At 37.9% G+C, this 25,261-nt stretch overlaps 1 protein-coding gene across 4 annotated transcripts in view; it reads right to left on the bottom strand.

Annotated features, from left to right (window-relative positions):
• CDC42SE2 (CDC42 small effector 2) overlaps positions 1-25,261 on the bottom strand; it is a 79,158-nt gene that overhangs the window by 23,058 nt on the left and 30,839 nt on the right. For all 4 annotated transcript variants that reach the window (XM_056514680.1, XM_056514682.1, XM_056514683.1 and 1 more), the window contains one exon: positions 7,868-8,191. In XM_056514680.1, the coding sequence (XP_056370655.1) occupies positions 7,868-7,921 (54 nt within the window). In that variant the 5' untranslated portion in view covers positions 7,922-8,191. The remainder of the gene's footprint in view (positions 1-7,867; positions 8,192-25,261) is intronic.

Genomic DNA, 25,261 nt, shown 5'->3' with positions numbered 1-25,261 from the left:
AATTTAAGGTCACAGGCCCTGAAGCCACTGGTGGAACACCATGCAACTCTCCAAATAACCTGCCTGATATCTTCCAGCTGTAAAACAAGAATTGGGATGTTGAACCTTCAAATGCATCAAGCCTGAACTGCAAGAAAACAGAACTCAGCATCAGTGAGAACTGGAGGATTTCAGCAAAGGTGAGACTTGAACCTACCTGGAGCTGTCTGAGGCCAGAATAAAAGAATACCAAATTCCCAGAGCATTTACCTACACTCAGCAGTCATGACACCCTGCCCATGGGACATGTTTTCACTTTTTAAGTGAGTACAATACTTTCAAAAGTCACAAATTCTTTTAACAAACTTGACGTACAATGCTCTGTGTTACACCATATCCCACTCAGAGAAGTGGACGTAAACCAGAGGGAATGCAGATACTGATAAGCAACAAGCAACAGCTATTTCCTCCAATATGCACTGCGATGAGATGAGCTCTGTACATCTGGTCCAGAGATGGAAAACTACAGCTGGCTGAACAGTAGAGCATGAAACACCACCCTATGTCAACAAAGAAAGTCTGGTCCAGGCAAACTGAAAAAAACAAATCACAATTTGGTCTCAATTCCTCAATCGCTGGAGATAAGGCAGCCACATACCAACTTGAAACCATCTTCTGCAGACTAGAAATACAAAAATCGTAACGTAGTCCTGCCAAAGACAAGGCAAAATTGAAACAATTTGATTTGAGAGCATCCCAGTACCAAAACTTATGAACTATGAAGTAGGTAGTCCTTTACAATACACTATCAAGTATCAATGATGCCTATGCTCACCCTGAACAAGTTATAGTATAAGCCAGAGAAAAGCAATCATTAACACCCTGGAATGCTAAAGACAACATATTATATTTTCTAAGCCTGAAGGAGCTGAATTTACAATAATAAGAGAGATAATGTAGATAGTTTAAACTATATTTAAAATTCCATGTGAGCCTCATCCCTTTTAATGCCAAGCACTTTCAGAGCATGACATAGTAACAAGTCACCCAGTGTTACACATTCATTTGAGACAGTAAACACAAAGACCTTGACTACCCTTAACTACAGATCTCTTGAGGATACATCCAACTAACTAAAAAAACTCTAAAATAATTTGACAAAGAATATCTGATGGGCTCAGAGAGTCATCACTTCCCTGAATTTGACAGCTTTAGCTTTTCTGCCCTGCCTCCACTCTTCTATTCTCCTCACTCAGGAGAATATCCTCCTGTGGCAGGATATTAACCCAGAATTACAGAAGTCAGCATTTTAGAGTGATCAGCTAAGCCACTTTGAAGACAAAGGCAAGAAAATAATTGCAAGTGATTACCTATTAAAGTCTGTGGCTTAATGGATACCTTATAAATTCAGGACCTTTGAGAACAGTGAAAATAGCTTTATTGTAAGTAAATGGGAACTCTGGTATCGTGCATATCTCATGTGTAAGTGTCATGACAGGAACCGCAGAACTAGAGATTTAAGGAACAGTCTGAAAAACAAAAACTTTCAGCATTGTGAAATACTAACGTTGGGAACTGAAAATATAAGTACAGGCAAAGATCTTTAAAACAGCAATTTAAAAAGATGTATTTTTTGAGTTGCATATTGGTCTTAAGAATTATCACCAACAGAATTATTGAGACCTATTCCAGAAAAGCTACAATAAAAATAGAGCAAGATATCAGCAGAGGAAGCTTCTAGTCTCAATACTCCCTTTCATATCAAAAGCAGTTAAAGCCAAAAGGCTGAATGCTTAGCTTCAGGGCAACGACTGACTGCTCTATTCACTAACACAAAGCATACTTCCAAATGGTGTCAGTGAAAGTGCACATCTCTCAGGCTATATCCAGATTACCCTGGCCTCTAGCTGTTGGCAAGTAGAAATGCCCCTAAATCTTCATGCTTCCCCATCTCCCCTGTTCTGACATAAAAAGCAGAATGGGATAAAACCGCTGAACTGACAAACATTAGAATTAAGGCACACCAAAAATACCAGGGCTTTATAGCTTCATTTCCATTAGAAAAATCACAGAAAAATTACAAAAAATTGCACTGGAAATGCTTCACAGCACAGTCTCCAACAGTGCTTGCAAAACTATCAACTTTTACTAAGCAGCATCCACTAGTTCTTGTGGAAGCTCCTTTTGTCAGTGACTCATACCAGGGTTTTCCTCTTGAAAATGTCTTCTCACTGAAAAATTTGGAGATTTAAGAGAAACAAGAAACAAGAAATTCAAGTGCTCTAGCCCTAGTGTCCAGACCAACAAATAGCACAATCTACTTTATGCCCATGTTTAAGTGGAAAGCCCGAGCTCTGTGGAGCCTGCAGATATTAAAAGCATATTACATCTTTCTTCAAGTATGTTGATAATGGTAAGACACATTCTCATCAACAGAAAGCTGGCATAACTCTTGATTCCAACCTTCTCCAAAGAGCTATTTTTCATGTCATCAACTAGTATTATATTGAGTAAATAGCAGCAATGCAGTTAATGAAGGGCCAAAAATTTCACAGCCATAATAAAAGTCGCAATTTTCATTCAGGTATTTATACATAAACACATAATTCTTTCTTTGTTTTCTTTTTAAACATTTTAATACTTGAACATCACAAAAATATTTTGAGATGTGTGGCGGCTAATTTAAAGGTAAAAGAAAAGCCTAGAGCAGCTCTATCAGGCTGAAAGCCATACAAGCAGATCAGGTTTTATAAATAAAAGTCAAGCATTTTGCTGCTTATTTGATTCTGCCCCCTTTGATAAGGTGCTCTCTCAAGCTACTTCTAACAACAGCACTGAACAGGAAAAAGAATGAATTTCAAGCATCTAAACTGGCAGCTCAAAACATAACTCAGTAGGGTAACTCTGAAATCTGGGGGCTCTCTAAGGTTGTCATCTTTTACATAAGTCTTTCATAGGCTTACCTAATGCTGCAGACTGATTAAATTTAATGAAAAAAAGAGCCTGAGTTTTGGATATTTTATGCTGGAAGCTGCACTTGCATAGAGCTGTTGTACTGAACAGGGAGCCTGAACCAGTACTTCTTCAAGCAGCAAGGTGGTATGTGTGCCTGCTGGGGGTGATCTATTCTGCAGTTGTAAGGCACAATGAATGCTTAATTCTCCTTTTTAAGAGTTGCACAAATTGCACTGTTAGATGTATCCTTAGCTGTATCTATGACTCCTTCTCCAGGAGGGAAGCTGGGGCTGACAATATCCCTCTATGGATAATCTCCTTAAGTAAAACAGAGTTAAAATCATCTTCTGAAGCATCCAGCATTCAGTTACACAGCAGTATGTGCAGGGCTTTTCCTGCCTCTCTTTCAAGACTGGCTCACCACTCCAAATACCTACCTGCTGATCCTCTTTCATACACCAAAAGTGACACTAAACAAACTTCACTTTCCAAACCACTTTAAACATTTATGGTTTAGCATACAACAAAACTCTTAACAGCCCCTTGAAAAAACACAAAATCAAAATAATCTAAATAAGAGACAAGCAACAAAACATCTACAGATTAACTAGTGAAGGAAGCCTGGAGCCAGAAGTAAGAAAGCAGAGTTTATTCTTTTGTACCAGAGCAGTACAATTTTACTGCAAGGTCAAAACAAACTGAAAAGCTCAGCTGTACTGAGCTTTGGCCCAAATAAGGTGGGAGTGCACCAGATCATGACCAAAGGCTTCTAACACCAAAAATTAACTTTGCAAGTTAAAAATGGACAGACCAGGAAGAGAGCAGTATAGGAAAATAACAGATTCCTGGTGTAGGCAACAAGCTTAGTCTTAGAAAGAAACCATAAACATTTTCTCTGAAAACCTGCAAGCTTTCTAAACTTCTGTTATCAAGCAATGCATCTGGCAGTGGGAATTGGGCATAGTTGTCATTACACAATTGGGCATATGTGTCATTACACATAGCAGTGGATGAGATGATAGCAGAGGAAGCATGAGAAAAATTGACTGCACTGGGAAATGCAAAATCAGCTTACAGAACCTATTAAGGGTATCAGTAGGAGGTGTAAGAAAACTGGTGCAATCACAAAAAGTGCTGCTTTTCCCAAAACAAAGGTCAGATCATAAGAAACTGAATTCAGGATACTTAAACAACCATGAAAATTTGGGACATAGTTATTAATAGATCAGTATCTCTCCTCTTTGGTATCATGAAAGCAATTAGTAGTCTGAAGTTCATGGTGGTGAAATATATTCTGAATTAAAAAAAAAACAAACAAAGAACTTAGAGGGTGATAGAAGAACACTCTCCCTTGACTTTTGTTTGGATTCTACTATGGTAAGAACTACAGTCTATTAAGAAGCCACCATGAGGAACATGCTTTGTTCAGCAGCATCCCTAATTAGTTTTGTTGCTTTGAATACCTGCTTTCTTCATTTTATCACTTTATTTCAGAGCAGCTTAGAGACCCAGATTCCAGAGTGTGCCTTCCGTGATGGTGAGTACTGCTGTTTTGGATACACCAAGTGAAATATTTAGCAACCAAAGTAACATTTAGGAGTGAGAGTAGAACACTGCTTTCCAAGACAGCTGTTTTATTTCACAGCAGCAGGATGCATCCAGTTAGCACTGACAAAAGACTAAAAGCTGTGCCAAGATACATTTCACTAAAAGATGATGGTAATACTTGAGCACTGTCTTTGATTTAAGAACACTAATATATAACTGCAACATTGTTACTGTTCTGCTCTGGGGTATGCTATTAGAGAAGTAATGGCAGAAAGAACTCGTGCATGTACAGCTCTCTTGTTAAGTGCACTATAGCTGAAAAGAATAGAGATGCTGTATTTGACCATTTCAAATATGGTAAGCTAAAATTTTGCCAGCAGAAAGCAGAGACAATTCTGGCATCCTTGAATTCAGGAGAGAAGGAAACTGCTTAGCTCAATGAATGCTAAAAATATCACAAATACATGCAACTATTAAGACTTTTTATTTTCCCCTCTAGCAAGGAGGGTTAACATTTATGTCACTATCCATGACATTAAAGGTGCCTCAAACATCAGCATCTGCCAAAGATAATGAGAAAAAAAACCATTTCAGGGAATGCCCCCTGGCAGAAGGAGGGGACTAGGAGACACGGGCAAATGGAGGTTACTACTGCTTGTGCTGACAGGCAAGCTCCCTCCCAGGCTGCCTCATCTTCCCAAGTGCCCTTACAGCAGGCATGAGGCCCTGGAGCAGGATGGACAGACAGCTGATGATGTGGACAAGGGTTTCCTGCTGTGCTGATCCTCCTTTCTCTGCTGAACCCAAGGAACACAAGAAGATGTGTCAGGGAAAGTGTGGGCTGGATAGGAAGATTCTTCACCAGAGGGTGGCTGGGCACTGGAACAGGCTTCCCAGAGAAGTGGTCACAGCACCAAGCCTGACAGAGTTCAAGAAGTGTTTAGACAATGCTCTTGAGCACACAGAGTGAATTTTGGGACTGTCCTGCACAGCCAGGAGTTGGACTCCATGATCGTTCTGGGTCACTTCTGACTCATGGTATTCTATAATAAGCTTAAAAGCAGAAGAAACATTTTCAGCATTGATCAGAACAAGTGGCAAATTAACTTCCTGCTTTCAAGGTCTGTTTTGAGAGGCTGGTGGCTGTTGGTATTGCTAAAAGACCATATTAGTCCTTCCACAGAAGAAGGAACATGTAATGGCTGAACATGAAATAGCTGAGAAACTGAGGCAGGCCATGAAATAGTTGAGATGCAGGAGTTAAAGAAAGAAGGCACATGAAAGGAACGAGAGTGGGCAGATCAGGCATTTCTCCTTAGAAACTGGACTCAACTGAGAGTTGAATGCACAGCAGGGGACAGACATGCAACTTTTATCCAAGTTTACATGTTTCACTTAGTTTATGATACAATGGGGAAATATGCAAGTATTTTGAGACTGAAAACTAGCATGTTTTTCAGCATGTAAGTCTCTCAAACATGCAATCATACAACACCTGCAGACACAGGGAAAACTGCTTCCTTATCACTTGTCCCATTTATCAGTTTGCCTCAGACTTACAGTACATGCTTTGCTATTTGTCAGAAATGGAAAACATTCCTGTACTTACTCAGAGGTATAAGTGTCTGATTAAACACTCCACTTAGTGCAGCCAAGCATGGCAGAACAATGGCTGTACAATACAACACAGCAAAATGAGATGAGTAACTGCAGGGAAAGGACAACTAAGTGCCTTTCATCAAGCATGCCAAGAATAGGGCATACATCTCTTTTTTTCCTGAGACATATCCCGAAGAATTTTGGCACCTTGTAACAAACAAGTCTCCTGCAACATTTGAAGGGCACATTTCAGAAACTAGGTTAGTGCTAAACAACATGCGATTAGTATCTTAAATACAAAGATGGTTTTAATTATCAAGCTACTGCACACCACCATATCAGCAGAAACACAGTGGGTTGCTTCTTTTTCCTCTACTTTCCACATACAATCTCCACCTGCTTCATGAAGCTTTAACTACAGATCACTGTATTAACATATGTGGATTTCTTGGGCAGTAACTTAAACAGATCACAGAACTTGAATCAAGCCTTGGGATTCTCAAAAACTAACAGAATATGCCATTTTTCTATCTGAAATATTTTGAACTGTCACATCTTATTCAAATATATGTTCAAAAACTGAGACAAATAACTTTTGCTCTATATGGGTACAGCTAGCATTTTAAAGGTCTGCATGGTATTCAAGCAAGAGAGGCATATCACAGCTTCCCATGCTGGCATCTCAGAGTTCATCTCCCACAGCTCTGCTTGACTAAGACTGAGATAAAGTTGCACTCATTAGTTCAAAATGTTAATGGTCACACTTTAATATTTGCATGCCATCAGTCTGGCATTCAGGTTTTGTGTAATGACAATGCCTAATGTGAGGCACTTTTTTCCCAGTCCTTTGGTTTCCCTAAAGCCAAATATGCGGCTGAGCATATCAATGTGAGGTTTCTTTATTCACTCTGAGTTTTTCTCTTGTACTACTTGTACTACTCAAACTACTGTATGACTACTGTCATTTCTATAAATTCACTTAGCTTGATCTGGATGTCACACCATACAATAATCTTTCTCCCAGTTGTTACGATATTGCTGGTTAATTCCACCTTCCTGCAGACAGAATTATTCCAACTGCACTGGACTCAGAAACATACTCTAAAGGTACTTAAAAATAAATGAAAACTTAGAATATTTCTGTATTTTCTGTTTTCCTAGCATATGCTTTGAAATTTTCTTTTATCTAACTTTGCTATGTACATTTTTACACAACAGCCATATTAAATTCTATTTTTTAAAAAGTATTTACAATATGAGTGCAACCCTTCACTCTTCTAAGATTTGATCTAAAAACGAACTGAACAGTTAAAGATTAAATCCTTTTTTAAATTAAGGTGGTGGAGGACTGGATTTCACTTTAGACTTTTTAAGATAATAATTTCCTTCTAACATCATTGTCAAGCCAAATCCAAAGGCAGGCCTTAAGTCATATAGAAGTGAGGACATCTACACATCTCCAATAAAAAGTTATTTACTCTAGAGTGACAGTTTACATCCTCATCACCCTTTTCCCTTCCCCTCCCTTTCTATTCCAACAAATACAGGCTCTTTGCAAAGATTTTGGATAGATTTGATCTCAAGGACAGGAAAATGACAACAGTTTAGAACAAACGTCTTTTGATCTGCATCAAGGAGGGTATCAGTTAATTGCGTAATCCTCACCAAGCTTGGACAAACAGCTGTAATTTAAAAAAAAAAAAAAAAAGTAACATAAGAAAACTAAAAAACATGAAAAATTTGGTTAACTATATAAAAGCAAAGCAGTGAAAATATTCATACTTACAGGCTGAGGCTGTTCTGCAATACAGCAGTTGAAACACAACCAGAACTCACTCATTGTTTACAGTCTGAAGTGGGAACTCGGACGAAAAGCAGGACTCAACCTTTGTAAGTCTGTCTGCAGGTAGTAAGTTCTTTGAACAGGTTTATTTTTAATGGCTCCAATGTTAAAATATTCTTTTCTGTTGAGCTCTTCTCCAAAGACAAGTCAGTCCCAGGACAAAGAACTTGAAGGCAAAAAGTTATTTTAGAATCTTCTTCCAGAAGGTTGGTCCCAGCACCAGAAAAATATTACGTATGCTTCTTTGGTCCCTAGCGTTACGTGAACCTGAAAACAGAAGTTTTCAAAAAGAGAGAAATAAGTCAAATTAGTCAAAAAGGGAGAATATAAAGAATATCAAGCATCAAGCCAGCCACCCACACCACTGTCAAACATGACAAACAAGTCATGTGCTTTTTTCTACAGTGACTACCAAAACCAGCATATACCATAAATCCATATAAGATTTACACTCCAGCTTTGGTTAGATGAAGCAATACCAAGAACTGGTGTCCAATCTTTTGGCAATCATCTCGGTTTGTTTCTAACTTTCAAATGTAATTTCAGGATGTGATAATTGTCCATACACCCCTTTACGCTTCTTAGGGAATTGCACCTGCTAACACATCATATTTCTCGATGGAAAAGCTACTCTGTCCATTCACAGTGTGAGATTTCAGTGGTATTTACCCTCAACCCTTCTACACAATTGTCAATCAAAGGTATGCTATCCTAAATGTTGAGTAATAAATACATTTTGGTATATGAAAAATTTGCAAAATGGCTGGACCTGGTCAACACAGTGTATTTTCCTTCCACTGTCTTCTACTCTATCCTTCATTTACAGTTGACTTCAAAACAGGGTATTAGTTGTAGACTTTGAAATTGTTTCCTTAAACCTCTGAAACTCCTCAAGTGGAACAAATGAGGCTCCAGATTCCAACCATTCCTTTGCTTAAATGATGTTTATTGGTAAACCTCCATTCTGGTTTCTTTCAGCAGGAGTGCAATAAAAATTCCTTTGAGACTTCACTTATCTCGCTGCATATCATAAACTTTACTTGCAGAGAAAGTGAATAATCCTTAACAATTCTTTATAAAACTGCATCTTCACTCACACAGACATTTGCACAACTATTATTTCTATGCAATTCCTCACAGTATGCAGTGGTTTGGAGTCTACATGCAATGCATGAAACTCTGCATATATATGCACACACATTCTGTGGCACAGCAGCTTCACTTTGCTACCACCTTCACTAATTCTCCATGTGCCAAGCACATGAGCAAAGATGTCCCCCTCATTCACTACATGCATGCCAAGTCACTGCACTGTGTGGCCATGACTAGCCAGGTACTTCTGAGGACTACTATCTATAACACACACAAAAAGAATACAGCAGAACCTTTCCCATACCTTATCCAAAGCCTTTGGGAAACTCTCGCACTTCTCAGCTTTTAAGCCACTAACTGAAGTTCTTTGAGAAACAAATGCATGCTGCAGTAAAAACATCTAAATAGCAAAACCCCAGCCGAATCACTTGTGCCTCCTAGCTTTGAAAAAATCAGTAGTGTCAAAATTAGGTTTATCTGCCTGTTTCTGGTATTCCTGGCTTAGAGATAAGAATAGGAAGAGGGAAATCTGCTTTGATAAGTTATCCTATTGCTAACACCATATAAAACAAAGCAATTTTATTAAACAGGATACCTTGAGGGCAAGAAAGAAACCTAAACAAGCAAACAATCCCCACTCTGCCAAAAATACTTCTTTTCTTGGCAAAAAAATACAACCTTTTGCTCATCAGGCATTTTTAAAAAAAAGGTCTTGGAACAGTGCTAATGTGACATTTTAACTACTTAAGAGAAGATTTTCCTACTAAAAAGATCACCATCTAAATTCCATGAATAAATCAAGAAACGGTAATAAAACTTGGGATTCAACTACCAGTAGCATGGAATCCAAGAATGAAAGTAAAGGTCTCTAAGGAAGTTCTCACTGTAATTAGGTAGCTTCACATTCATTTTCTCAGTTATTCTGGTGACTGAAAATTTCATTAATTTTAAATAGCAAGATTAACAAAGAAAACCTTGATGGAAAAATACTCTGTTCTTCTCTACAGGCTCAGAATTTGCAAGCTACACAATTCTTTTCTAAATTTGATTTATTATGTTACAAAATCAGAAGTAAAACACAATTAACCTCCATTAAGCATGTAACATTTAACAATTCTAGTCCAGTGTCTGTATGTTTTATGTCTCCTTAAGACCTGGCTGATTTACTTAAGATAGAAGTGTGAAGTTGTTCTGAAACATAGCAATGCATCCCCAATGCTAGCTGTTCAGATCATAAGAAATTTAGAAATCAAATACTCAAAGTTAGCATTTTGAAGTTTGATATATTGTAAGCTGCAAGAGCAAGAAATGGGTATTTTGCAGTGGGCTTTTCTTGCTCTACAAGTGCCCCAATATTCTGATTTGTGACTTCTAAAATTATGACACTTGTTTGCTTCCCTACAATCTCTTTTTGACAAAGTCCAGAACTGACATATCAAATTGTTTTTCTCACAGAGGGCTAACTCTGATCTGTTACACCCAAGTACAGAAAACACACACTGAAGGGCAGGGAGATTCCTTTTGTTGATCTGTCTCTGTGTTTGCTCACTGATTGCTGGCACACTCCTCCAGCTCCCTGCATCCCCAAGCACTGCACTGAGCTGCAGCCCTGGGAACAAACCTGAAGGGCTTGTGTGGGCACCTGTGAGCCTGGAAAGCTCCTCCTGTTTACAGAATGCCCAAGGGTGCAGAAGTCTTGTTCTACACAGCCACTCTCGGCACTCAGGACTTGTGACCTCTGTGACTCCCTGCTTTAGACCTAAAGTTTTTGAATGACAAAGCCAAGCTAAAGATTGTAAATAATAATCTCTGATTACGTGTTTATTCTTAAAAAATTATTTTCAGTTGTTTAGCCTGTAAAGTGCTACATTTGCCTTCAGTTTGGTGGTTCTACAATCCCTAACACTTTTTCAACCTGTTGACTTTTAGTTGAAAGATATAGTTGATGGATCAGTTTTGCTCTTTGCCCAGCTTATGGTGCTCAGAGTGGCACAACAACGTGGAGCTCACATTGAAAAGACAATTTATCAGAGTGATGAGCAGTGAAACACTGTTCTGCTTTCCTCACGAAAACTTTCTGAACTCTGAATGCAACTTATTTTAGGGAGAATGATTCACGTTACAAAAACACTCAGGATTATCAGGCTGAACAACTTTGTTGCATTTAAAGGCTTATATAGCTTAGTTATATCAATTTCTTAACATTTATAGAAATTCTAAGTATGACGAAATCAAGATTTTAAGATTGTTTAAAATTTAAAATTAAACACTCAAAATTACATAAGGTAGTTTTTGTAGGTTTATTCTACAGAGGCTGGTTTAATGCAAAAACCAAAACTACTGCTTATTGTTAAATACCAGTCACAAAGAGTAAGTGCAAGCACTGCATTAATGAATAGTGGGCAAAGCACATTTTTTTTATAGTATCATCCATTTTTCTTAGTAAAGCAGTATTAACTTTTCCATGAGAAATATACAGAGCAGGAAAGGAGGAAAGGTAAACTAAGACATCAATTTTCCCTCTGAGCTTTTCAAATTTTTTCAAATTTATTCATATAGAGAAGGTCAGACAGCATTTACCTTAACTGATCCAAACAGGAATATGCACTATGATGTGGAGAGTCAGTTAAAATAAAACTGCTTATTAATTATACAGCTTGAGAACAGCCTGCTCTTTTTAAAAAGGCATCTATCTAGTTCCTTTGAAGGGTGAACTTTCTATATCCTTTGACTGTATAGTGTTCACTGTGGCTTCAAACAGGAAATGTGGTAACATGCTCTTAGACAATCACTTGAAGCAAATAAAACCAGAGGAAGAGAAAAAAAAAAATTACAGGTGTGTTAGCATCTGAATTTAACTATGCTTGCTACAAAGCTCAGATTACCATTAAAGGAGAATGAGGAAAAAAAGGCAAAAAAAAACCCCAACCAAATAATGAACAAAAATCATGCTATGTCATGGTATGTCACGACACAACATGATGTGCCATAATAAGCACATGTAGGCACAAAGTCACGACCAAGCCCATTACTAGTATTTTAGTCTCAAGTACTTCATAAGAAAATGCTTCATAGCTTTTTATACTATAAGAGATTCATCCCATGAAATACATGTATTTTGATTTGTTTTTTGGGGTTTTGTTTGCCTTAAAGGCTTTGAAAAGCTATCATTTCTTTCAATCCTGAAAGCTGTAAGTACAAAAATCATTTCTGAGTGTATTTTTAAGACTTCTTTCGTATTTTGCACTTTAAATTTCTAATTGCAGCCACACTACTTCCTCTTGATGATGACTAAATAAAGTCATGTAGCAACCAGAAATGGGGGGAGGAGAGGACTAAAGGTGTGTCCAAACCAAGAGAGAGGTTGTGCTCATGCACACTTACAGCTGTAGAACTGAAGGACACTCTCCAGCTCTCAGAGGCAGTAGGAGGTGTTTATTCACTTGCCAGCCTCATTTTTTGAAATTAAAAAAATCTACAAGAAGCAAGAAGTTTTCAACAAACACAACCTACAGAGAAAGTTTCCTTTGTTCATGAATTTTGTATCAAAAGCTTTATCTCGTTGGGGCAACGAATTTGCAGAAGTGCTCTTCCTCCATTCCCCACTACAAGAACAGACACTTCTGGGCACTTTGACACCAATTTTAATACAGCAATTATGTTTTGCACTTTCAAATCCTGAGAAACTTAAGCTGCAAATAACTTCCCTTTGTTGCCACACAAAAGACAACATTCACTATCAACATAGCCTGAAAAAGGCTGAAATTCTTTTTTCATTTCCTCATAATCTTCCCATATCAATTCTGCCTTAGTGCCTCTCAAGTGCCTTACGGTCTCGTTTCAAGACATTCAACAATCTTCTTCAAAGTCTGAGTTAGACTTTCTTGTACATTTTAAAACCCTGAATGCATATATCAAGACTCTGTAAAAAGGTTATTTTATTCACCTCTTTGTGATACAGTTTTTGCACACTGTTACTAAAATGATAAGACTGTAGGGCTTTATTTTGGGTTTATTGATCATTTGGAGTCAGTTCTTATTTTTTGCCCCTATTAATACTGAAACAGTTTTCATTAATATATTTCCTTAAGCAACTTAGAAATAGGTTGTACTTCAAATCAAGCTCAACACAAACTAATAGCCATAAACAATTACTATTATAAGAGCAATTTGCTTCGGAGTTAAAGGTTCGAAAGACTTATGAAAACAAGGGAATAGGATGTCGGTACTATTTATAGCTTACTTAAAGGAGACAGATGGGGTGATTTTTTAAATTGTTGTTGCTAACAGTACAGCATCTAGCTTTTGGAACAATCACATCTTATACTGGAACCTCTCCAGTTTTTGTGCTTTCAGTTTGTAAGAAGCCATGACAAGCTCCCCTGCAATAAATGTAGCCACCTGGAATAATACATGGGAGGGCAGCAAAAGATACAGGAAGGAAACCACAGGAAGTTTCTAAGGAGAAATACTAGGTTTTCCTTATCAGGTTGCTGATGGCATGAAAGGGAGCTGTAACAAAGGGGACAGCAGGAAAGCACACAATTCTGTCAAGGACCAAGTGTGACAGTAAACATATTTGCAAGTGCAGCTGTGACCTTGAAGCAGAAAGCCTTCAAATATTTACTTTTTTTATTTTATTTTTAAATAGACCCCCATCTGCAACTGCCTGAGTTTTACTCTGTAGCCCTTCAGTTACATTTATTTATTTCACCTGAGAGATCCAGCCCTTGAAAGGTCCTTACTGTTTTGTGCACAGAACCAACAAATGAGACAGTACCGCCTGGTCACATTAAAATTCCTCATGTCCAGGTCCATTTCAAAGCTTCCTCCTGTCTTTAACTAATAACTACTTTGGATATATATACGGCTTCAGTGCATCTTTCTAAAACAGCCAACTCATAGCTGATACTATTCTCCACATTTACATGCCTGCAGCAACCTACTTCTCTTGAAACCACAGCACTGAAGACCTAATAGTTCTGCACTACAAAAATACAGAAAGACTAACAGAAAATTAATAATCCAAATTTTTTTACTAAATAACAGGAAGGCAATCCAAAGACCTCATGTGTTCTGTCCTAGTTAAGACATAGTCTAGACATATTTTGCCCTACCTCCATAAACAGTCAGCTAAGAACAAGTGAGAAGCCTTTGAGAAGTCACCCCTATCAGAAAATCTGATTTTAGAATTGCTTCCTATTTGCATTAAAAAAAAAAAAAATGCTGTTAGACAAAGCTTTAAGTGGTCAATAACATTTTCTTTTTAAGTGGCAAGTCCTACAGAAGGAAAAACAATGCTTTCCTCAGCTGGCCTCCTTGTTACTTGCAACAGGTAATACCAGTCAGGGAGGAAACAAATAAACAGGGCAAAGTAATGCCCAAAGGCAAACCATCAACAATGTATCATTTCTGTAAAGGATGGAAAGAAATAAATCCCCAAAAAAAACTAACCTAATGCCCAGTTATTACTTCTACAGTAATGATGGGAAATCCTCAATATTGGCATCCAAGGAGACCATCCTTTTAAAAACAGTGCAGCATTGAAGAGAACAGAACAGTCTGTGCTCATGACATACTACATGGCAGACCATACAAGCCAATGAAGGGACTCTCACCTGTTTTCAGTATGACAATTGACAAAAAGCATTACTCACAGCATTTATAATGTTCTTTTTTCCACAGGAAACTAACACATCAAAGTAATTTCCAAGGAAAGTTTGGGGCAGAGGAAAGGAGTAAGTGTGAAAAAGAGAAGAAAAGTGCAAGAGTTCATAGAGGCAAACTCTTAATATCACAGCAAGTGTTTCATTTCAAAATATACCACTATAACATACCATTATTACCAGCCATTGTAAAACAGTACTGCAACACAAGTCTGAGGTTGTACCTAAAGACCTTTTAATATACTTCAGTAAATTACTGCTGCCACTTCTGTTGTCCCAAATGCTTGGTGTACAGTGCCAATTTACACACTGAGACAAGAGATCTCTATTGTTTTATTCTAGTTTGTGCAAAATACGAGCTAGGTGGCAGCCCATAAAAGGCTGGCTCCTCGATCATCAAAACTTTACACCATTTCTACATTTCAGCAAACAAAGAAATCACAGCTCACTGTCTACAAGTTACATGATTCTCATATTAATTAGTATTATACCTTCTACTGGTTAGCAAGTTGTTACAATAATTAGTTCACATATGCAGATTTCTTTTCTCTTGAGTCGGCAGGTTTCTTTAGTTGGTGGGCTGTGAGTCAGTGGTCCCTGTCTCTCTCTGCCAGAATTACTCCTTACCCAGTTAGAGCCAGTCTCAGCACAGTTGCTGTGTTTGCTTTATTAGCTTCTTCCTTATCTTAGAAGCTGTGCCAAAAGTCCTTGTGGCACATAAATTCTGCTTTGTTTTTGTCCACTATCAGCAGTACATTCTTCTCCCCAAGTTTTGTCAACCTCCCCTGGGGTCTGAAATCACAGAAGAATGTAAAAGCTTAAATCTTAACAAGGCAATTCTACTTACAACTAATTTATCTAATACCTGGACATCACTTCTTCACCTCCCACTCAAGTACAAAACAATTATGAGACCAAGTGCAGCAAGCAAAAGCATTCTCACATTCTGTGGGACTGGACAAGCCAATTTGTGTTTGTTCAGAGTACAAGAGAGCTGCACATTTTTAATCTTCTATCTTTTAAGGCCTTACCAGTTATTAATATTTGTTTTCTAGCCTTTTTAAAATTTCTCTATTTCAACTCATTTAGATGACCTGAATTCAGTATATGCATCCATATGTAGGCACACGGGAGACGGCTCAAAGAAATTAAATTTAAAACTTAAGACAAATCACATTTTCAAAGATACTTTGGGTAACTCTAGAGTAGAAGTGCAATTTAGGACTTGTGGAGTAGATACTCACAGAAGCTGTAGGCAGAGGCCTGTGAGTTCATGCAGTCCATTTTTTCCCAAGAAGCAGTACAGTCTCTTGTTACTGCCAAGTGTACTGTACTTTCAGAACTCACTTAAATGACCACTCTGCAGCTTAATGCAGGTGTATCTCCTGGCTTCAACTTCTACCACCGTTACTGTCTGCTTATTTGAAGAGCACTCACACAAGAACCACACATACACAAGTATAAATTAGGCTTTGACTGGTCTGAAGTGATACTGGTTTTTCCTGACTAGACACTTGAGAACGCTGTATTAAACACTGGGTTTATTTTACATACAGTCCATCTTCAGACATAAAATGGTGCAGAAACACCACCCAAGTTTGGCAGAAAAAACAGGCGGGGCATATGGCAGAGCCAGAAAGCAAAGAAATTTTATAACTTGTGAGAGGCGGCAAGTGCTAACTGGGCCCATTTAGATTTCACTCTAAAGATAAGCATGGGGAGTGGCGCCATATCTCATAAAGAATGCTCTAGTCAGAAACCTGCATTCATGTGAAAATCCTAACCATAGCATTATGTGTGGTTTCAGACCATGTGGAGAAGCAGAAAATTGGTAAAATGCTTGGCTTTTTCCTATTCTCCATCAGTAGCCCGAGTTTAGCTAGCACATTAATGTGTAACACACAGCACAAAGTGATGCCTAAGCAGGAGAGTCCGATTTTATCCTTTTCTGGCAGTGTACAGCATTAAATGCTTTCTTCCCCTGCCTCCAGACCTTTCTTAATTCACTTAAGGGAAAGGAAAATCTAGATGTACCTATAGCAATGCCATAATGCATGTAAGAGAGTCCTAATTCTGTAACATTTAAACAAGTGCAAAGAAAGAGATGAACAGAAATACAGCTCCTGAAGAGCACACACAGAGAGCTTCTACGCTTCCACAGCACAGAAAACCCTTTTCAGACACTTCTACACACAAGAAACCTGCTAAATGCTATGTGACTGCATGTGTGTGCACATGTCCATATGAAGCCACACACACTGCAATTAGTAACTGCAGCAGTCAGAAAGTGTTTCATTCCAGTGGCTAAGGCTCTCACTTGCTATATCCAGCAAGTATACAAACCACCAACCAGAAAACTAACAAGCTTTTACCTCTACAAACTTCAGCCAGCCTCTACTAAGGAGAACAACTACAAACTGAAAAAAATTTCTAGGGACTCCTGATAAATAAAAAATTATATATTAAAGTTGCAGACTGTATGAAATAACATTTTTCAGGTCAACAGCAATTTTTGATTTTTTGCTGGAAGGACCACTCATTTTTCAAAAGAGAATACAATTTAGAAAAGGAAGAAAAATCAGAAACTCTTCCGATTTTTTTTTATATCCACACTTGCTTGCGCTAAGATATTACAGATGAACAGAATTATACCTTGTTACTAGCAATAACACCAGTACCAATACAGGGTTGTTTACCATAGAAAAAATACTGAAATTCCCCAAATACCTTCTTCTGTGACTATCTTCAAATATGAGCTTGTTTCAGATAATGCACATTAATAATGCACATTAATTGAGTTACTGCTCTTTGCTTCTCCCTTTCCCAAACCAAAATTCAATGCAAATGATCCTTAATATTGAGGTGTATTTGACTATTTACTTTACTTTTTTAAATAAGTGCTTGACCACAGAGAACTCTTGCTGCTTACACTGATAAAAATGTTTACCTCCACAGAGTATGAAAAAAATGTAACTACAAACAAAATATTGAAAATCCTCACTGACTTTCATTTTGTGTTAGATAGATGCTCACTGATTTTTTTGGCTGGAGATCAAGTCTGTTGTTTGGAAAGTCCATGGATGGATGAACTCATGCTGAGTGAAGAGTGCTTTGATTCAGACATCATCAACAAGAAGGTCTGACTGAAGCCAGCCCTGCTGTGCAGAACTCTGCTAGGCATAACTTCACAGGAACTAAGGAATCTAGGCCATGTCTTACCACGAGCTAACAGAACCAGCCTGAGTTGACTGTGATGGGGTCATTCCCTCAGCCTTATCTTCCCCAAGCTGAACAAACCAAGTCACCTTAACCACTCTTCAGAAATCTTGCCTTCGAGACCCACTACCATCTCGGTCACCTTTCCCTCTCTAATAGCTTTATGTCCTTAATTGTGTAACCCATAACAGCCCCCAGCACTAGAGGGAGGCTGCCCCAGTGCACAGCAGAGGTGGCAATCTCCTCCCTTGACTGGCTGGTGATGCTGTGCCTGATGCACCCCTGGACAGGGCTGGCCCTCCTGGCTGCCAGGGCACTGCTGCTCACTCATGATCATATTCAACTTGCCATAAAACCAAGCCTCAGATCTCTTTCCGACTCTCTTTCTGGATGGCTGCTTCTCAAATTTGCTTCACAGTTTGTATATTCAAGCAGCATTACTTTGGATCAGATGTAGAATCTGGCATTTGCTCATTTTACATTTCATATGGCTGGTGAGTGCCCAGTTCTCTAGTCTATCCCAATCTCTCTGCAGGGCTTCTCCACCCTCAAGGGAGTCCACAGCTCCTCTTAATTTAGTATAATTGATAAAGTTACTTCATGTAATGCTACTTACTCAATACCTGCATTCAGACCATTTTTAAAAACATTAAAGAGCACTGTCCCTAAGATGCAGCCCCACCAGTGACAGGTCCCCAGACTGATGTCACCCATTCACTGTAACCCTTTGTGTCTGACACATGAGCCAGCTGCTCACCCATCACATCATGTGTTTATCCAGCTGTGGGCTGGACATTTTCTCCAGAAGGATTCAGTGAGTGTCAAAAGCTTTACAGAAATCCAAAAAGATTACATCAACTGGCTTCACTTGGTCAATTAGATAGGTTACCTTGTAAAAGAAAATTTAGTCTGGCAAACAGATCTTTCCCTTCATGAACTCACACTGGTTGTGACCAATGACTGCATTATCCTTAGGATATTTTTCAGTAATTCCCTTACCAAGTACTGAAGTGAGACTGACAGGCCTGTAGTTACCAGTCCTTCTCATCTCTCTTGAAAATTGGGTTAAATCACTGCTTAATTTGCATTCAATTACTGCTTAATTGATTATCATTTAATTTCCATTTAATCACTGATTAATAGCAATTTGATCACCATGTAATCACTACTAAAAGCCTTTTAGTTAACCTTATAACCTTGGCTTCTCTTAGTTCACCTGCCACATGGCATTTTATACATCAGACAATATGAACAACTTTACCAAATTAAGTTCAATTATAAGTTATTAAAATCTAGAAAAATAAAATAGGAAACCAGGTAGAGATGTCCAGTCTTAAGCTCGGAAGACACAATGCCATCTTTCCCACACATGCAGAAAAATAACCAAGTACATACAGTCAGCTTGAAGTAAAAGCACATGGTGCACAAATTTTGAACAGTTCAATGTAATTTCATTGAAGATACCAGAATGATTGAACTAGCTAAGAAACAAAGTGCTATACAAAAAAGGGAGTTTCAAAATGTTCCAGAAACATTTTAACAAAGTACATATTCTCAGCAGAACATTTACTGCTGTTCTGAAATTTCCCAAAGAAAACTAGATGGTCTCCCCAGAAATGAGCTGCCTATCTTGCCAAGGAACACTGACTTGTGCTCCCTGTGTACCCACAAAAAATGTCCATTTGGGAAACGTCCTGTGGGTAATATCGCAGTGGCAAAGCAAAACCCACTTGGAGCTCTACAACCAGTGTAAAACCACTGCAACCTCAAATGGTTTGACTTTCACAGGGAACACTCACCTATACACATATGCAGTGGTGTATGGCTTACCTATATTGACAGGCGTCCAGGGAAAGGAAAACCTAGAACAAACATGTCAAGGCTACAAGCCATTTTTCCTGCAAGCTTTAAATTAGCTGGTTCATACCAGTAAATGTTAAACAGATTCATTTCAAAACTGAAAGCTGCTGACAAAGCCGGAAACAACTTACAGTACTTGTTCACTAAATATGGAAGGAATCTTTTGTCTCAGTTCTTAACCTCTCACTATAAGGAAGCAAATAGGTAATGTGAAAAGCATACTCTGACACCAAATAACCATGAATGATCCTATATGAACTCTGCTAGTTATATTTGCTAGCTTCAAAATTGTACTGTCTTACAGCAGATAGAAAATACAAGAAACAGCCTCTTAAAAAACCAGGTATATTCACAGATAGGATTTAATTTGATAGATGTTAATTCAGTCTGTCAACAATACACTAATAAACTGCAGATAATCTCATGTCACAACTGTCCTGTCTTATCCAAAAGACTACCAACCGAGTATGTTTAAACATGCTTAAAACATGCTTCAAAGCATAAAAAAACCTCTCTTTTAGACTCTGAGTTTTGAGGGTTTTTTTTAAATAAATACAAAAAAAAGAATTCCAAACCTCAATTTAATAAATTGTGAAAAATGTAATTCATCAACTGAAGAACCCTCTGTTCTCTGTGATGCAAACTATTTTCTCTAAGTTACATGAATAACATGATATGACTGAGACATTATACCTGGACACTTCCTGTTTTGTTCCTCAGAACACAGCCCAAGAAACTTTCCAGGATACACCTGGATTCAGTGCATAGCCTCTTGCCTACTCCTCAAGACAAAACTTTCATGGTTGTGCCTATTTCACCATTAGCTTGAAAGTTTCCTGTGAAACAGAAGCATTTGGTTTGCTTAAGATCTGGGCTGTGTGACAGCAGGGGACAATAACCAGATCAGCAGGTACACTGGCAAGATCTGGAGCAGGTTCTTGGCCAAGGGTGCAGCCACTGGCCATGCAGCTGGCTCCAGATTTCACCCCAGGAGGCAAGCCCTGGGTCAGGGATGCCAGACAGCTTTCCAACCCCCACGTACAGCCTCGTGGATGTTATCTATCTCTGCAAGCACTCTCAGCATGGGTAGCTGACGCTTTTAAAAGCTGAAGGAGAAAACAGATGGGGATGCAGAATACTAAGGTTTTATTTTTCTTCCCACAAATAAAATCTGATTCACCTGAGTTACATTTACTCATTCATTCTGACTGCAGAAGTACTTCAGCCAACTGGCTTTGATGCACTCATGCATCTGCTGTTAGTTCTCTTTCTTAAAAATTATTTTTATTTGCTCTTAAGCAGAAACATCCTTTCTATTATTTTTTTCTCAATACCAGATTAAGCTCATGTCACCCAATAAAAATTATATTCACTGGAGGCAGAACATGACATTTGCAAAGCTGAGTCATGTCAGCTACTAAATACAATCTCTTTTTAAAAATATTTAAATAACACAATTTTTAAAAAATCAGGTAAATTCTTAGCCTTATTGTTGGTAGAAGACATTTTCTGTATGCTAAAACTCAACTCCCAACAAAGTTACCTGCTTCTCAATTCAGCCCAGTTAGAAAAACTCTACTTTGTATTCTGCTACCCAGAGTTCAGAAAGAGATGTTGTGAATGCAGAGTCAAACACAGTGCTTGTGCTATCTGGAGTCTTAATTAGATTCCAATTTCATTAAACAAAAATTAAAAAGGTGCCCAGCTCTTCTTATCAGGTTCATTTTCTTGGACTGATCAGAGAGTTCTTTCTATTCTGAATTAATAAGTAGCTATCACAACAACATAAGATGGTCCCAAAAAATCTTCACCACACAAAAAAGCCCACAAAGAACCACATTACCATCCTCCCTGCTCCCCAGTGAGGGTATTTAATTATTTAGCTCAAAGCCACAGAGCATTTGCTACTAAATTCCTTTTAGCTTTCAGTTAATCATGTTCCTACACTTCTGCCTTTGATTGTCTGTTCTTAACATAAGTCACAGATTAGAGACCAATTTATTAACTAAGAAATCATAAAACATATTCTGGAAAAGGGGGGAAAAAAAAGGCAATGAAGAACACAGTGGATACAAGACCAGATCTGCCCATGGTTACATACAAGAAGAGGTAAGTGTTTAGATGTTTGAGATGTGATTTCATGCATAAACACTGTGCTACACTTCATCCACACCCCATGATGGCACTTCTGGAGATCCTAAGTGTGGCTGTATGCGAGGGTGCTGACTTGAACAAGCAGAACCAGACAGAATCACCTACACCAGAGAGAATTCTGGAGCAGACTGCATAAAGTGAGTCTGGACCAGCTGCTGCAGCTCCCACAGACAGACACGATCCAGACTGGCCAAGCCTCAGAGCATGGCCCCTCCCAAAGCACCTCCCTGACCCTCACACACTGCTGCACCTCAACCCCCTCACGGCCATCTCTGTAGGGTTGACAGTAGGGCATCCAGAGCTAAATCTAACTTTGTTTTTAAGACGTGATAGTTGCAAAGCAGACTCATGCCATATGGCCTAGCTAAAAATTAGCCAGACCAGTGTTTTCCTCCTGAAAAGTGCAGTGTATTGCTATCAAGCACAAAGAGGTCAGAGCTGCATCGTGTCAAAACTGAAAAACTATTCCCATATAATTGTAACAACAACAACAAAAATAGGGACTTAAGAGATTTTGTGTTTGGCCTAGGTAAATGGTTTACAATAGCACTGAGCTCATAAATGGCTTCTACTGTAAAACATGGAGCTACTTGTCAATAGCTACTACACAGCACAAACAAGCTCAGAGCATGTTGCCAAGACAGACACCTTGTACCACACCTGTCTGTCAATTTCACAGAAAGACACTGTGGCTCTAAAGGGAAAGAGAGGTGCCTAAGCTGAGCATAGATGTGGATTTCTCATTTATTTGATGCTAGATAGAAAGCCATCTGTTAATGAAGTATTTTTAATCACTGTGAACTATTAAGAGACCAGTACAGTGTTTTCACCAATAAATAAAAAAATCAAAGTTAAATTATGAAGGATAGTAATAAGATAGTTATCCACCTATTTATCAAACATTGAAGGTTTTTATTTGCATGGCCATGCTTTCAGATGAAATACGGAACCATAAAACAACTTTAATTAAAAAAATTATTATTATGTCCAAAACACAAAGGACATTGTTGATATAACTGGGTTATTACTTTCTAAGTCAGGTTTGCAAAACAGCACTTTCGTACTCTGACACCCAGACTCAAGGTTCCCCTTACTACTCTATTAGAGTATTAATCAATTTATCCACTAAATCAAGTTAAATGGTATAGGGAAAAACCAGAAAGCTATTACCAGAAAAAAAATTTCTTGGGGTCTTTTTCTAAATTGTATAACAGTCTCAGTAGGCAAGTACAGGAAATTTCAGTACGTTATTCAGTGGCAGAAGAAATAAAAAGGTTCTTGATGTATATTAAAAAGTTACATTATGAAAAAAAAATATTCAGTAAGGATTCAAAGACTTGGCCAAAACTTTGAAAAATAGTACCAAGCAGGTAAGCAGCCTATAGTTTTTTCCCTGAATGAGTATGACTCATTATCTCAGATCCAGTGACTTCTTTGATGTCTATTTTGAGATAGAATTATCACAGCAAAGGCTGATAGTTACTGTAAATAAAAATAAAAATAAAAAAATTGTGCATATATGTAAGGATCTTTGAGTATAATCAATTATCATTAATTCTATTTCTAGTATTTAATAGGAATTAGTTTAATTGCTAAAATCAACCCAACAAACAAACAGGCAGCTCCTAACATATACAGGCTTTAAGTAACTCTCCTGACCTCTTCCTCTTTACATGTATGGGAAACTAAGCCATGCAACAATTGTATTTTAAGACAGCCAAGGACATTCATAATCAACTTTGTTCTATGCACACATTTCCACCATTTTAAGAATTTCAGTGTGTATCTTCTCACAGAGGTGGGGCATTGGAACTGCTCACAGATGCAAAAGCCAGAGACCCTTTCAACAGGCCAACAAATATCTAGTAGTTTTTGAAATTCTGTATGTTGCATTTTACAATTCTATGAACAGACATAATGAAAGTAAAATATGTTATCTTTTCTTAGAAAGCAACAGATACATGCCTCAGCAGAAGTTTTTCTGTACTTTGCTCACAGAACTCTGTAGTTCATTGAGTAGTGTGCCTTGAAAAAAACCACACTGAATATGCACTACTGATTACTTGAGCTGTGATGGATTTAAAAAGAACTCTACACATCTGCCTTGGTATCTGCTTTCACAGCATTCTATCAATACAACTACAAAGACATATTCAAATAATTTCACTACAAGATCACATTGTTTTTAAAGGTAATCTTTTCAGTTATACAGATTTACTGCTCAGAACAAACATAACAAGTGGTCCTCTGCACGTCTGGTGGTAACACGTTGTTCCTCAATACAATTTTAAGAGAAGACCAGCTTTAATCCCGTTCTAAGTGGAAAGACTGACAGAAGTAAGGATATATAATATTAATATACTGCAGTGACTGCAGTGTCAACATAAACTACTTCTCTACTAGACAAGCAGAATTACAGTATCCACATGGCAGGCTAAGAGTATACACTTAGCAAGTTTTATGTACTTTTAGTAGAGTCATTCCCCTTATGTCAATCTTGTGCATTTATAAAAGCTCTGCAGTATCCACAGCAGCTCTTTGACAAAACTCAGTGTTCAACCATCTAACAAACCCCTAATGGATACAGGACGTCTGTTCTTTAGGTAACACCAATAAAAGACACACACAGTTGTCAGAGTTATCAATGCTTACTTTCCAGGAACACACCAAGAAAAACGTGAAAGAAGATTTGTTGTCTTCGCTACAAACAGGCAACAACACAGGACTGTAACTGTGCCAGATAACACTTTATTTCTCACCGCTTATTAATACAAGGGTTTGTGCAAGTCACCAGAATTCTGTATTCTATTTTGAAAGGATTCTCATATGACATAAGATTTTAAAATGCCATTTTTTCCTCAAGATACAGACTTTATTCTTCTGGCTTGAGATTATGAATAAGAGTCAAAAGTCTTTTAACTGAGACAACCTGCACAAGAAAAACAGGTTAAAAAAACAAAAGAGGTTATAAAACCCAAAAGTTTGGAAAGAAATCTTGGTTACTAACGCTGACCCACTGAAGTTAACAAAAAAACACTAATACAATCCTGATGGATATTCAATTCTGATGGATATATTTGCTAGAACTACATTTCTTTGCATAATTGCTCTTTGCCAAGTATTAAGTTGCAAGTATATTTTTAAAACAACAAATAAATATATAGTTAAGTCATTGGTTGATTTGTGACCACTAACATGCTTGTACTGCTTTGCATTTACCCAAATGTTTAGTCTTCTTTTGTTTGCTTGGGGTTTTTATTTTGTAAACTAAGAAGCAGGAAAAAAACCCCTGAAGTTTGAAATTTCGTTGTGTAGATAAATGTCAGATTAATTAAAGGTAGCCGGCTTT

The sequence above is a fragment of the Oenanthe melanoleuca genome, chromosome Z (genome assembly GCF_029582105.1).
Source record: "Oenanthe melanoleuca isolate GR-GAL-2019-014 chromosome Z, OMel1.0, whole genome shotgun sequence".
Classification (NCBI taxonomy): domain Eukaryota; kingdom Metazoa; phylum Chordata; class Aves; order Passeriformes; family Muscicapidae; genus Oenanthe; species Oenanthe melanoleuca.
The sequence above is the reverse complement of the archived record's forward strand: the minus strand, read 5'-3'. Positions and strand labels throughout refer to the sequence as shown.